At 42.8% G+C, this 12,290-nt stretch overlaps 1 protein-coding gene across 4 annotated transcripts in view; it reads left to right on the top strand.

The window, feature by feature from the left end:
- ANAPC1 (anaphase promoting complex subunit 1) overlaps positions 1–10,943 on the top strand; it is a 101,308-nt gene extending 90,365 nt beyond the window's left edge. For all 4 annotated transcript variants that reach the window (XM_005212369.5, XM_010809765.4, XM_010809766.4 and 1 more), the window contains exons 47-48: positions 3,964–4,098; positions 9,395–10,943. In XM_005212369.5, the coding sequence (XP_005212426.1) occupies positions 3,964–4,098; positions 9,395–9,510 (251 nt within the window). In that variant the 3' untranslated portion in view covers positions 9,511–10,943. The remainder of the gene's footprint in view (positions 1–3,963; positions 4,099–9,394) is intronic.
- Positions 10,944–12,290: the final 1,347 nt, after the last annotated feature.

The raw sequence follows: 12,290 nt of genomic DNA on the forward strand, positions 1-12,290 counted from the left end.
TGCAGGGCCTGTGCAGCAGCGCTGGGAATGTCGTTTGTGTTTGTGTCTCAGTGAAATCACAGGCGACACATGGACTTTTAAGGCCGCTCACTAGTAACCCAAACTAGTGCAGCAGATTGATCGTATTTTGTTGCTGTTTTGTGATTTATCTCAATTAGATTTTAATCTTGAGCAAAGAAAATTGGGTTTAAAGTTTAAGAACTTAAAATTTTTGTTTACTTTTGCGTTTTATTATGGAGAAATTTAAAGCATAAGGCAGAGTAAACATAATAGTATCATAAACCCCGTCAGGCAGCTTCAGCATTGTCCACATTCTGCCATTCTTGTGTTCTCTGTAGCTTCCCATTGCCCTGCTGTAGTTTTCCAAATTGTGCCATTTTAGGTTCCTGCCAGCAGTGGGATGCATTGCAGATTTTGGCATTATCAGTCTGGTTTTAGACAGTCTACTGAATATATAGTGGTGTCTGATTGTAGTTTTAATTTGCATGTCTGTGATGACTCATCATGCTAATTATTTTTGTATGTGTTTATTTGTTACTCATACATCCTTTGCAAAGTATCTTTTCAAACCTTTATTGTTGCTATTATTTAGCACTAAGCCATGTCAGACTTTTGTGAAACTCCATGGACTGTATGTAGCCTGCCAGCCTCCTCTGTCCGTGGGATTCTCCAGGCAAGAATACTGGAGTGGGTTGCCATTTCCTTCTCTAGGGATCTTCCCAACCCAGGGCTCAGACCTGCATCTCCTGCATTGGCAAGTGGACTCTTTACTGCTGAAGTGAAGTGAAGTTGCTCAGTTGTGTCCGACTCTTTGTGACCCCATTGACTGTAGCCCACCAGGCTCCTCTGTCCAGGGGATTTTCCAGGCAAGAATACTGGAGTGGGCTGCCATTTCCTTCTCCAGGAGATTTTCCTGACCCAGGGACTGAACTCAGGTCTCGAACCCAGGTCTCCTGCATTGTAGGCAGATGCTTTACTGTCTGAGCCACCAGGGAAACTTTGAGCTTTGAAACCTTTACCCATGTTTAAAATTGGCTGTCCTATGATTATTGAGTTGTAGGAGTTTTTATATATTCTGGCTGAAAGTTCTTTGTCAAATATGTTTTGCAGTTATGTTCTCCTACTTTATGCCTGGCCTATTTTTTCCAGAGTGTTTTTTGATAAACAGAAGTTTTAAGTTTTGATGAAGTCAAATTTATCAGTTTGTTTTAGGGTTATTATTTTCTGGGTGTTAAGAAATCTTTCCTACTCTAGGTCATGAAGTTTTTTTTTTTTTAAGTTTAATATTAAAAGCTCTATAGTTTGATTTTTTGTATTTAGATCTATGATTTGTCTCAAACTGATTTTTTTTTACATGGGGTGAGATAGGATTGGTCCTTTTTTTTTTTTAACTTTAAATATGGATATCTAGTTGTTTCAGGACCATTTGTGCAAATGACTTTTTTCCTCATTGAATTGCTTTGGGGCCTTTGTTGAAAATCAGTAGACTGTGTAAGTGTAAGTGTAAGTCTGTGTCTGGACTCAGTTCTGTACCATTGATCTGTTTGTCTTTTTACCAGACACCCTCTGAATTACTGTAGGTTTAGAGTAAATTTTGAAATTTTGTAGTGTAAATCTTCCTGCTAAAGCAGTATCAAGAAGGAAATTCATAGCCCTAAATGCTTACATTGAGAAAGTCTCAAATCACTAATCTGAGTTCTTACTTCAAGAAATTAGAAAAAGAAAGGCAAAATCAACCCAAAGCAAGCATTTAAGAGCAGGAATCAATGAAATTGAAAACAGAAAAACAGTAGAGAAAATCAGCGAAACAGAAAGTCCTGGACAGGGAGCTGAGTGGCTGTGTTCCCTCTTGCCTCTGCCGAGAAGCTGCCAAAGCAGGGCCTCTCTTGCTCCTTTTATCAGGCCTCGTGCTGCCGCCCAGGTGTCCCACCTCCCACCAGACTGACATCCTCCTGTTAGGTCCAGTGGGCTTCTGGTAGTGTTCTTGGCACTCCATCTCCTTCTTAAGGAAAGTGATCTTTCTTGACTTTTGTGACAGCTCGCTTTCCCACTTACCAATTGTTAAAAGACAAATTCTGTTTTGTCCCTGTTTCACGGTCTGTCCTTCCTTGCCTTTCTGGGAGTCACTGTTGCCCCCTCCTCCCTCTGCTTCTCTTCTTTTCTGTGGTAGCCAATCCATTACCTTAGCCTTTCATTCCTAACTCTTAAACATCTCGTAAATCTGTCCACATTTTGCCACTTCTGTCTTATAACAGTGATGTGTTCTTGCCTGGACAAAGACGGTTGAAGCCTCCTGCACGTCTTCCTGCTTTTTACTCTCATCTCCCTCTCGCCGTCTCTAGTCAGCTGACAGTGGTCTTCTGAAGAGTAAATGGATCTAACTCTCCGGCTTAAAATCTTGCAAAGGCTGCTGATTCAGTTGTGAAAAAAATCTTTACCATTTGCTACCAGGCCCTGTATGACCAGCAAGGCCTCTGTCTCTCTCCATAGCCTCTTTTTTGTACCACCCGCTCCTCATAAACTCTACTCAGGCCCCCTGGTCCCTTCCACTTCCCCGAAAGCACAGAGCTCTTTCTCACCACAGGACTGGTGAAGGAGCTGCTTCCCATCCCAAGAACCTTTTCCTCTCATTCTCTGCCTCCCCAACTCATGCTCATTCTCACAGCCTCCATGTAAATATGCCCCTTCCTCCCAGGCCTCTGTGACCACACTGCCTCAGGCACCTTTCCTGCCATTTTCACTCCTCTCTTTCTCTCTCTCAACTTTTTTCTCTGTATCAGAATTTTTTTATCTGCAAGAAGCAGCAGGCCTGACTCAGCTTGGCTCAAAAAGTGTTGTTTAGTCACTGAGTCGTGTCCAACTCTTTGCGACCCTATGGACTGTAGTTCACCATGGGATTTCTCAGGCAAAAATACTAGAGTGGGTTGCCATTTCCTTCTCCAGGGGATCTTCCTGACCCAGAGATTGAACCCATGTTTCCTGCATTGGCAGGCGGATTCTTTACCGCTGAGCCACCAGAGGAGCCCGGCTCAAACAGTAGGACACATACAAACTTAACGTAATTGGAAGTCGACAGTGACTGTAGGCTGAAGGGACGTCTTACTGCAGTGGCTCCAGCTCTGTCTCTCTGAGGTTCCATCAGTTATGCTCTGTGCCATGACTTTATCCTCAGAGTACTTTTTCCTGATGGCAGAACAGTAACAGTTCTTTGCCACAAGCTGCGCGTTTCCGTAAGAATGAAGAAATTTGTTTCCTGCAAGCCTCTAGCAGACATGTTGTCGGGCATCTCCTTGTGTCTCTGAACTGAAACTCATGTACTTTCCTTGATCGTTTCTGAGGGCAGAGTGTGTCACTCGCCCTGAATGTCTGTCTGCCTGTCCCTGAACCAGTCAATGTGTTGGGGAGTGGCACTGCCTGGATATCCCCAGACCCGTGGTTCTCACAGCGTGGGTTCTGGAACAGCAGCAGCAGGATCGCTTGGGAGCTTGCTGGAAATACAGTTTCCCTGGCCCCATCCAGGAAATTGTTGGGGTCCACTCATCTGTGTTTTAATCAGTCCTCCGGGTGATTCTGATGTTTGTTAAAGTTTGAGAACCTCTGACCAAGATGAATCAGGATCCAGTCCCCTCACGTATGAGCAAGGAGGGAAAGGTGGCAGAGTGGGTATCCAGGAAGATGACCGTGGTGACCACTGCATCTCGATGGCACTCATCCTGATTTGTAATTAGCATCTGTTTGATGTTAGGTCTATGCTATCTCTGTCCCCTACAACACGCTAAACTCTGCAGTGATGGGCACTCTGGCTGGTTTACCGCAGTAATGTTAATGCCCAGCATAGGAACTGTCTGATATATGGTAGGTGCTCAGTGAGCTCTTGATGAGAAAATAATAATAAGAATTCGTTCCTTGTGCCTCTCCGTGGTGTAATCAGTTGGCTCTGTTCCATGTGTGTCTCCCTCACAGCTGGAGGTGACAGGTGTGTGCACGCCTACCTCAGCGGGCAGCCCTGCGAGGAGTCGCAGCTGAGCATGCTGGCCTGCTTCCTGGTCTACCACTCCGTGCCGGCCCCGCAGCACCTGCCGTCCATAGGCCTGGAAGGTAACTGCCTCTGGGCCCTCTCTTCACGCCTGTGTTGCCCACTGATGGGTTTAGCTTCTTGGTAGGAGGAACTTCTACTGCATTATTTTCTCTAGTTAGATTTTTGGCTTCATTCATGTTTGGAGGTTATTGTTGACATTTTTTTCTCAGAAAACAAAACCAAAAGTCTCTAATAAAACTACCTGAGCTTTCCATATACATAAACCTTTATTTCCATTCAGAAGAGGACAGATTCTTTACAGGGCCCCAAATACCAGTATATACTAATAAGCTAACATTCATATTGTTCCTCTCTGTTAATTGACTTTTACTAGTTATTTTTCTTTATTTTCTGGGTTTTCAGTTTATATTTTTAAAAAACACATAATATTAATTTCTAATATTATAAAACTTTGAAATGATAGCAGTCTAATTTTGTATGTATTTGAATATTTCCATAACAGAGTTTGAAGTTTTAGCATCTGACTGTATTTTTCAGACTGTAGAATCAGATACAAAATCTGTCCATTTAATCATTTAAAGTGTAATGACATTATTGATACCTGTCTGTCTTGAAAACCTCAGAAAAAAATGCACTGTTTAGAGACCTCTAGTTGTGGCCACAATGGAATTGCTTGTATTAGACAGACTCTCCCGCACACAAAAAAGCTAATATAAAAGTGGACATCTTCATAAAGCTTAAAGGCATTGGTGGCAACCCTACTAGCTGGACTTGACTGAGGAAAAAGAATTCCTGAGAGAAGGGAAGCATTTGAGAAGCTCCGTATTTACTCTGGCATTCTCCCAAAGGCACTTAGCAGACTCGTTAGAAGAAGTGGAGACGCAGAAAAAGCAGATTCGTTAGAAGAAGTGGAGACGCAGAAAAAGCAGACTCGTTAGAAGAAGTGGAGACGCAGAAAAAGCAGACTCGTTAGAAGAAGTGGAGACGCAGAAAAAGCAGATTCGTTAGAAGAAGTGGAGACGCAGAAAAAGCAGATTCGTTAGAAGAAGTGGAGATGCAGAAAAAGCAGCAGTGCTGCTGGGCGGAGGAGCCGGAGGTTGGATTAATCACTGCCCAGGCCTGGGGCTTACGGAGCAGAATCCCCGATGGAGGAAACCATAGGAGTTCAAAACGCAAAACCTGGGTGCTCTCTTCCCTTGAGGCGTTTATCAAACCTTAGCCTGCACGCGCACAGGGTAAAACTTCAGGAAATCTAGCGAAACCAGGACACTAAAATACAAGCGGCGATTTCAGCAGCACTGCAGTGCCGAGGAAACAGAGGGCAGTGCTCGCAGCCCGCCACGGTGGAGGCTTTGGTAAGCCTCCCAGACAGACCAGCCCTAAGACCAGTCTAGGACAGAGCTGATAGAAGAAAAATTAACCTTTATAGGAGGAAGAAAATACCTCTTGAACTTGTGTAATTTTTAATTCACAGTATCAGTGCTGAATCAAAATGAAAAGACATAAGGGGAAAAAGGGTAATATAGAAACAGGCTTGAATGTGATCCACATATTGGAGTTATCAGACTTAGATTACTTCAGTGTCTGGAGTTACTATGACTAATATTTCCAAGAAAATAGAGGGAAAGATGAAGAATTTCACCAGAAATTTGGAATCTGTAAGAAAGAGTTAAAGGAAATTCTAGAACTGAAAAATATAACTAAGAATTCAGTATGTAGAGAATTGCCTGGCAGCCCAGTGGTTGCCCATGGCCCAGGTTCAGTATCTGGTAGAGGAACAGACTCCAAAAGCCATTCCAGCAGGGTGAAAAAAAAGAATTTGTTATGTAGGTTAGTTAGCATATTAGACATAGCAGATAAATGAACTGGAGGACAGGTGTGTAGAAAGTAAACAGTTCGAAGCACAGAGAGAAAAATGAGTATCAAATTCAGAAAAGAGAGGAAGAGACATTTGAAGTACAGTGAAGTCAGACATGCATGTATCCCACAATGAGGAGAGAGAAAAAGAGAAGCAACATTTGAAGAGACAGAGGCTAAGAATTTTGAAAAATGGATGATGGACCCCTATGCAAGATAAATGCAAGGAAAACCACACCTAGTTGCATAATAGTCTCTACTAAACAGACAAAAAAAATTTTTAAGCATAGACTTCCTTTTTCATCCAGGATGGAGTAACAGAGATCTGATTTACTATACCACCTGAAACAAAAAAACAAAAAGGCAGAAAATCCTGGACACTGCATATGAATCAATGGCTTTTGTATCAGGCAGTGAAGAAGAGTGACCCCTAAGAGATGAGAAACAATGAGATTAGCTCTGTGATTGCCCCAGCTAATCGCCTTGACTGTTTCCAGACTGGGGCGGGGGCGGGGAGACAAGGAGAGGGCACCCAGGAAGAACCTGGAGGACTCCGACAGCTGAGAATGCAGGGAGCCAAAGGAGCTAGAGTTTACATGATGGAGTGCCGGAGAGGAAAGAGCAGCAGACGGAGAATGCCAGACACATGCAGAGGGTCCCCCTCCAATATTAGGAGCGTCTTTATTGCTCAGCACACGCATGTGAAGAAATTTCCCGAGGCTGAGGAAGAACTCTCCAGATGGATTAGAGGGCACATTCCCAGTTTATGCAGATTCACAAACAGTGGAAACAGTGGCAGATTTTGTTTTCTTGGACTCCAAAAATCACTGCTGATGGTGACTGCAGCCACAAAATTAGAAGATTCTGGCTCCTTGGAAGGAAAGCTATGACAAACCTGGACAGCGTATTAAAAAGCAGAGACATCACTTTGCTGACAGAGGTGCATATAGGCAAAGCTATGGTTTTGGAGCAGTCATGTATGGATGTGAGAGTTGAAGCATAAAGAAGTCTGAGCACCAGAGAATTGATGCTTTTGAATTGTGGTGCTGGAGAAGACTCTTGAGAGTCCCTTGGATAGCACGGAGATCAAGCCAATCAATCCTAAAGGAAATCAACCCTGAATATTCATTGGAAGGACTGATCCTGAAGCTGAAGCTCCAGTACTTTTTACATCTGGATGAAAAGAGCCAACTCACTGGGAAAGATCCTGATGCTGGGAAAGATTGAGAGCTGGAGGACAAGGGGCTAACAGAGGGTGAGATGGTTGGATGGCGTCATCGACTCAGTGGACATAAGTTTGAGCAAACTCAGGGAGATGGTGAAGGACAGGGAAACCTGGCCTGCTATAGTCCATGGGGTCTCGGGGAATCAGACATAATTTAGCGACTGAACAACAACAGGAACAGGGCCTGTTCCCACAACTTCACAATTCAAGTGGCCTTACTCAGGAACATCTTGCCTCAATAATGGGAAATATTTAGCCTTAAACTAAACAGAGTTCTAATCCCACCTAAAAAAATATTAAAAGCACAACACAAAAGGATTAAACTTTTTTCAAGTAATGTGACTACATTCAGGAACAAAGTTCAAGAATACAGAAATATGAAAATATCCAGCACCCCGCATTGATGTCTGGCATACAGAGGAACAGGAAAACAACTTATAATGAAAGAGGTGAGAAATCAGTGGATGTTAGTTAGCAGACAAGGACATTAAAACAGGTATTATAACTTTGTTCCATACTTCAAAACATTAAGAGATATAGAAGATACAAAAAGAATCTAATTGAACTTTTAGAGATGAAAACTATACTTCTGAGGAGAAAAATACACTGAATTGGATTGATAGCAGATTAGACATTGCAGAATAAAATAATTGTGAGTTTGAAGACACAGCATTAGAAACTATGCAAAATGAAGTGCAAAAAGAAAAAAAATTGTAAAAAAGGGAACAGAGCATTAAAAATGGAGGAAGAAATTCTGGTACTTCAAATATCCAGTTTACAAGAGATTGAAGTCCCTGAAGAGAAAAATGGGGGAGAGGGACAGAAAAAAATACTTGATGAAATAACAGCTGGAAAGTTTCCAAGTTTGGTGAAAACTGTTTCAAGTCCAACGAATCCAAAGTCTGAGAAACATAAAGTTATGCTAAGGTATGTAATAAATTGTCCCCCAAAAATCTTAAAAGCAGCCAGAGGAAAAGAGCATGTTACAGAGAAACAGAAATAAGAGTGCATATTCTTCATAGGAAGCATGGCCAGTGATAAGTTAATGGAGTAACATCTGTAAAGAACTCAAAGGAAAAACACTATGCCCAGCAAAAATATCTTAAAAAAAAAAAAAGACCACAGAAGCTGAAAGAAATCATAACCAGCAGACCCACACTACTGGAAATGTCATAGTAAGTCCTTTAGACAGAAGGAAAATAATACCAGATGGAAATACGGATCTACACAAAGGAATGAGGAGCAGAAAATGGTCACTACATGAGTATATACATAAGGTTTGTTTCTTTCAAACTACTTTTTAGAAGACAACTGACTCATAAAAATGATAACAATGTACTACTGGTGTTTGTAAATTCTGAAAAGTGACGTGTATAATCGTAGCACAAAGACTGGGTGGGAAGAAATGGAAGTATAGCCATAAGGCTCTCACTACCTGTGAATAGGTGTAATCTCACTTGAAGGTAATCCGTGGTAAAGATAATACTATAAATCAAAAAGCAAACACTAAAAATAAGAAAACAGAGTTAGAGCTAGTAAGCAACAGAGGAGGTATAATGGAGTCATAAAAAGTACTCAGTCCAAAAGAGGGAGAGGAGAGCAGAGAACAGGCAGAGCAAATAGGAAACAGGTACTAGGAGAAATGTTTAAACCTAACCAGAGTGATGGTCACATTAAGTCTGAATGGTCCATAGTGTATCAGAACATTGGAGGTGTTTTCATAGCTCTTATGCATTTGTTCCCTGTCTTTGGTTTTAACGAGCTCTTAGGAAATCTGTTGATGTTTATTTGCTAAGTCATATCTGACTCTTTGTGACCCTTGGACTGTAGCCCACCAGTCTCCTCTGTCCATGGGGATTTCCAAGCAAGAATACTGAAACAGGTTGCCATTTCCTTCTCCAGGGGATCTTCCTAATCCAGGGATTGAACCTGTATCTCCTGCATTGGCAGGTGGATTCCTTACATCTGAGCCACCAAGGAGGCACTGGGTGTATTTATTTATTATATTTAAATAATATGTGTATGTAGATAGTATTGTTTCACATATAGTTATGTCAGTTTCAGAAGTACAGAATGGAATAAATTAAAGTTTTTTATCAAATCATCTCCTAGAGTGTATGAGGGAAATCCGTAAGGTAAGTAGTGTCTTTTAACAGTTGTTTTCAAAGAGAAGAATACCAACTTTAGAAGTGATTGTGTGTCTGAAGCTTCCTTGAAAGAGGCTGACTTTGTTGAGTGACGTGTGACCCTTCCCTTCCATTCCATTTCTTCAGGGAGCACAAGCTTTGCGGAACTCCTCTTCAAATTTAAACAGCTGAAGATGCCAGTGCGGGCCTTGCTGAGATTGGCTCCTCTGCTCCTTGGAAACCCACAGCCAATGGTTATGTGATCATGGCTGGTGGTAAGCCTACCCTGAAGCGTGACTTCTGCACAAAAAATGTGACCAAACGACAAAGCTAAAGAAACCTTTCTAAGTTTTATAATATAGCTGGGGGGAATGAGCTGCACAGACCTCAGTGTATTTTAAAAATCCAAGTGTTTCAAATATCCCAGAGACTCTGTTGCTGTCGGCATTAACGTGATAGGATATATAAAAATTAGTTGAAATTTTACTTTTGTAAATAAAATGTTTTGGTTTGTTTTCAAAACTCTTGATGATTAAGATTTTTCAGAGTAGAGCAGTGGGCACTGGGGTGTATATTAGTTTTTGGAATCTTTCAGCTCTGGTGATTCAGGTGAAGTGGCTTTATGCTCAGGAAGGCAGTTTTTTGCACGGGGCATTATGGAGATGTGCACTATTTTTTTTTTTAATTTATTTTTAATTGGAGGATAATTGCTGTACGACATCCTGTTGGCTTCTACCATACAAGAGTGTGAATCAGCCATAAGCATACATACACCCGCTCCGTCTTGAACCTCCCTCCCCCTCACTCCATCTCATCCCTCTGAGTTGTCACTGAGCACTGTGTTGCACTCCTGTGTAACTTCCCATTAACTGTTTTACATACAGTAATGTATTTGTTTTTTAAAAGGCTCTGTTATATAATTTTACTTTCTGCAGCAACAAAGGGCTTTTATCATTTCCTAAGGTGTCACCACATGCGAAGAGTTGACTCATTGGAAAAGACTCTGATGCTGGGAGGGATTGGGGGCAGGAGGAGAAGGGGACGACAGAGGATGAGATGGCTGGATGGCATCACTGACTCGATGGACGTGAGTCTCAGTGAACTCCGGGAGTTGGTGAGGGACAGGGAGGCCTGGCGTGCTACGATTCATGGGGTCGCAAAGAGTCGGACACGACTGAGCGACTGAACTGAACTGAACTGAAGGTGTCACCACTGTAAGCTTGCTCATCCTGTGACAGTGCCGTAGTATGAAGGATCATCTTAAGCAGGAAGAGATTTCTACCTTAGTAAAGAACTGCCCAGCACGAATCCTGCTCTAGAGAAAATGCAAAATTCTCACTACAGAGACGTCTTCAGAAATTATATTTTAAAATAAAAGTTCATTTCCACCCAGGATTTAGAGAATGTACACCCACATCAAGTTTCTGGACTAGATGATGAGGAACGGTATTTGTATAAGATGTCTCCAGCTTCAGGTTTCCGGACTAAGAAAAAGAAAACTTCCTGTTGTCTAAATTCTGAGATGCCCTCTGCCTCCTTAAATGGCCAGTGGGACCTTAAACTAATCAAAGCTGCAAGGTCTATCTTATGATTTCATGTTTCCACATCCTGAATTGTGAGATTCTACAGTTAATTTTAAAAGTGAAAATTAAAACAAATAGAAATGTTTCCAATGAGATTTTGACAAAAACCTAAATGGTGTTTGCTCCTTGCATCCCAAAAGTGTGCACAGTGGTTCTTATTCAGACCTTTACTGTCTTACCCTCACGTGTGAATCAAGGGCGAAGTGGCTGATTGAGAGGGTGAAATGTGCTTCCTTCACATTTAAAAGTTTTTCTTCTAATTAAAAATAGAAGAAAAAAAGGGTAGATTATGAAAATTTCATTTGAGCCAGGACCTAAAGAAGTCAGTACTGGGCAGCTATTGGTGTCTTCACTCTGAGTTGTTTGTAACTTGTAAGCTTTTCTCTGATTGAAGAATGACTTGAGTTACTTACGAATTGTCATGTAGAAGGAGAACGGTCATTAGAATGTTGTCAACAGAAGCAGTGATCAGGCTTTATCAGGGATTCAGCAGGCTGGAAGGTTGCAGTCTGGAAACAGCGTTGACTTTATATCTCAGGCCTCCTGAGGAGACAGAGGATGTTCTGAACAGTTGACTCCTGAGTAAGCATGCCTGAATCATCGGAGAAGTCAGTGCCAGCTGTTCATGGGCTCTCCGAAAATCTTGAGAGTATAACCACCACCCAGGACATTTTAGCCTCCTCATAGCCGTGGAGGAGGAAGAGTTGAAGAAAAATGCTTCCGGGTCCGAGTGGACCCAGAAGTGGCCTCTGTCACTTCCTGCTACTGTATGTTGGCGGGAAATAAATTCCTCCACCTCATTAAGTGCTCCCTTACAAAGGGGAGGTCCAGACTCTGGTGCGTCTTGGTGGCATCTGTCATAATGTGGTTCCTCACTCCTGCTAGTTCCGTCCGTCCACCTCTTCTGCTTACACAGGTGGAAATGTGTGGCATTGCCTCCATAGATGGATGTAATTAAAGAAACAGTACATTAATACTGTTTCCCTGATGGATGTTGACACCTGTGCTCCTACCTCCAACGCCTTACAAAGCAGTGAAGGCATGAACTTGGGAGCAGCTCTGAGGCATGGTCTCCAGGCCTGAGCAGGGACGCCAGTGGTGGAAGCCTCACAGAGCTTCTGAGTGCTGCCCGGTCTTCCTTGAGTAAGGCCACGCTCTCACCCTTTGCCTGAAGACCAGCCAACTTCACAGCTTGCTGAGAGGGGCATGTCCCAGCTCAGGGGACCTCCTGACATCCTAGAAGACGCAAGAAGGGGGCGGGACTTGTATCTCTCAGCCTGGTGGTGGTGTGAGGCTGGTGAACCTGCTGGGCAGCCCCTGGGTGTGGGAGCCCAGATGGGGGCTGGAAACGAGAGCCATGGAGCGGAGAAGGAATTGTTAGAGAAAGGGACGTGTCAGGACTCCAAGCGACGCACGTGCCAAACCCATCCTGAGTGGGCCAGCCGGGAGACACCACTGGG

Source organism: Bos taurus, chromosome 11 (assembly GCF_002263795.3).
Source record: "Bos taurus isolate L1 Dominette 01449 registration number 42190680 breed Hereford chromosome 11, ARS-UCD2.0, whole genome shotgun sequence".
NCBI lineage: Eukaryota > Metazoa > Chordata > Mammalia > Artiodactyla > Bovidae > Bos > Bos taurus.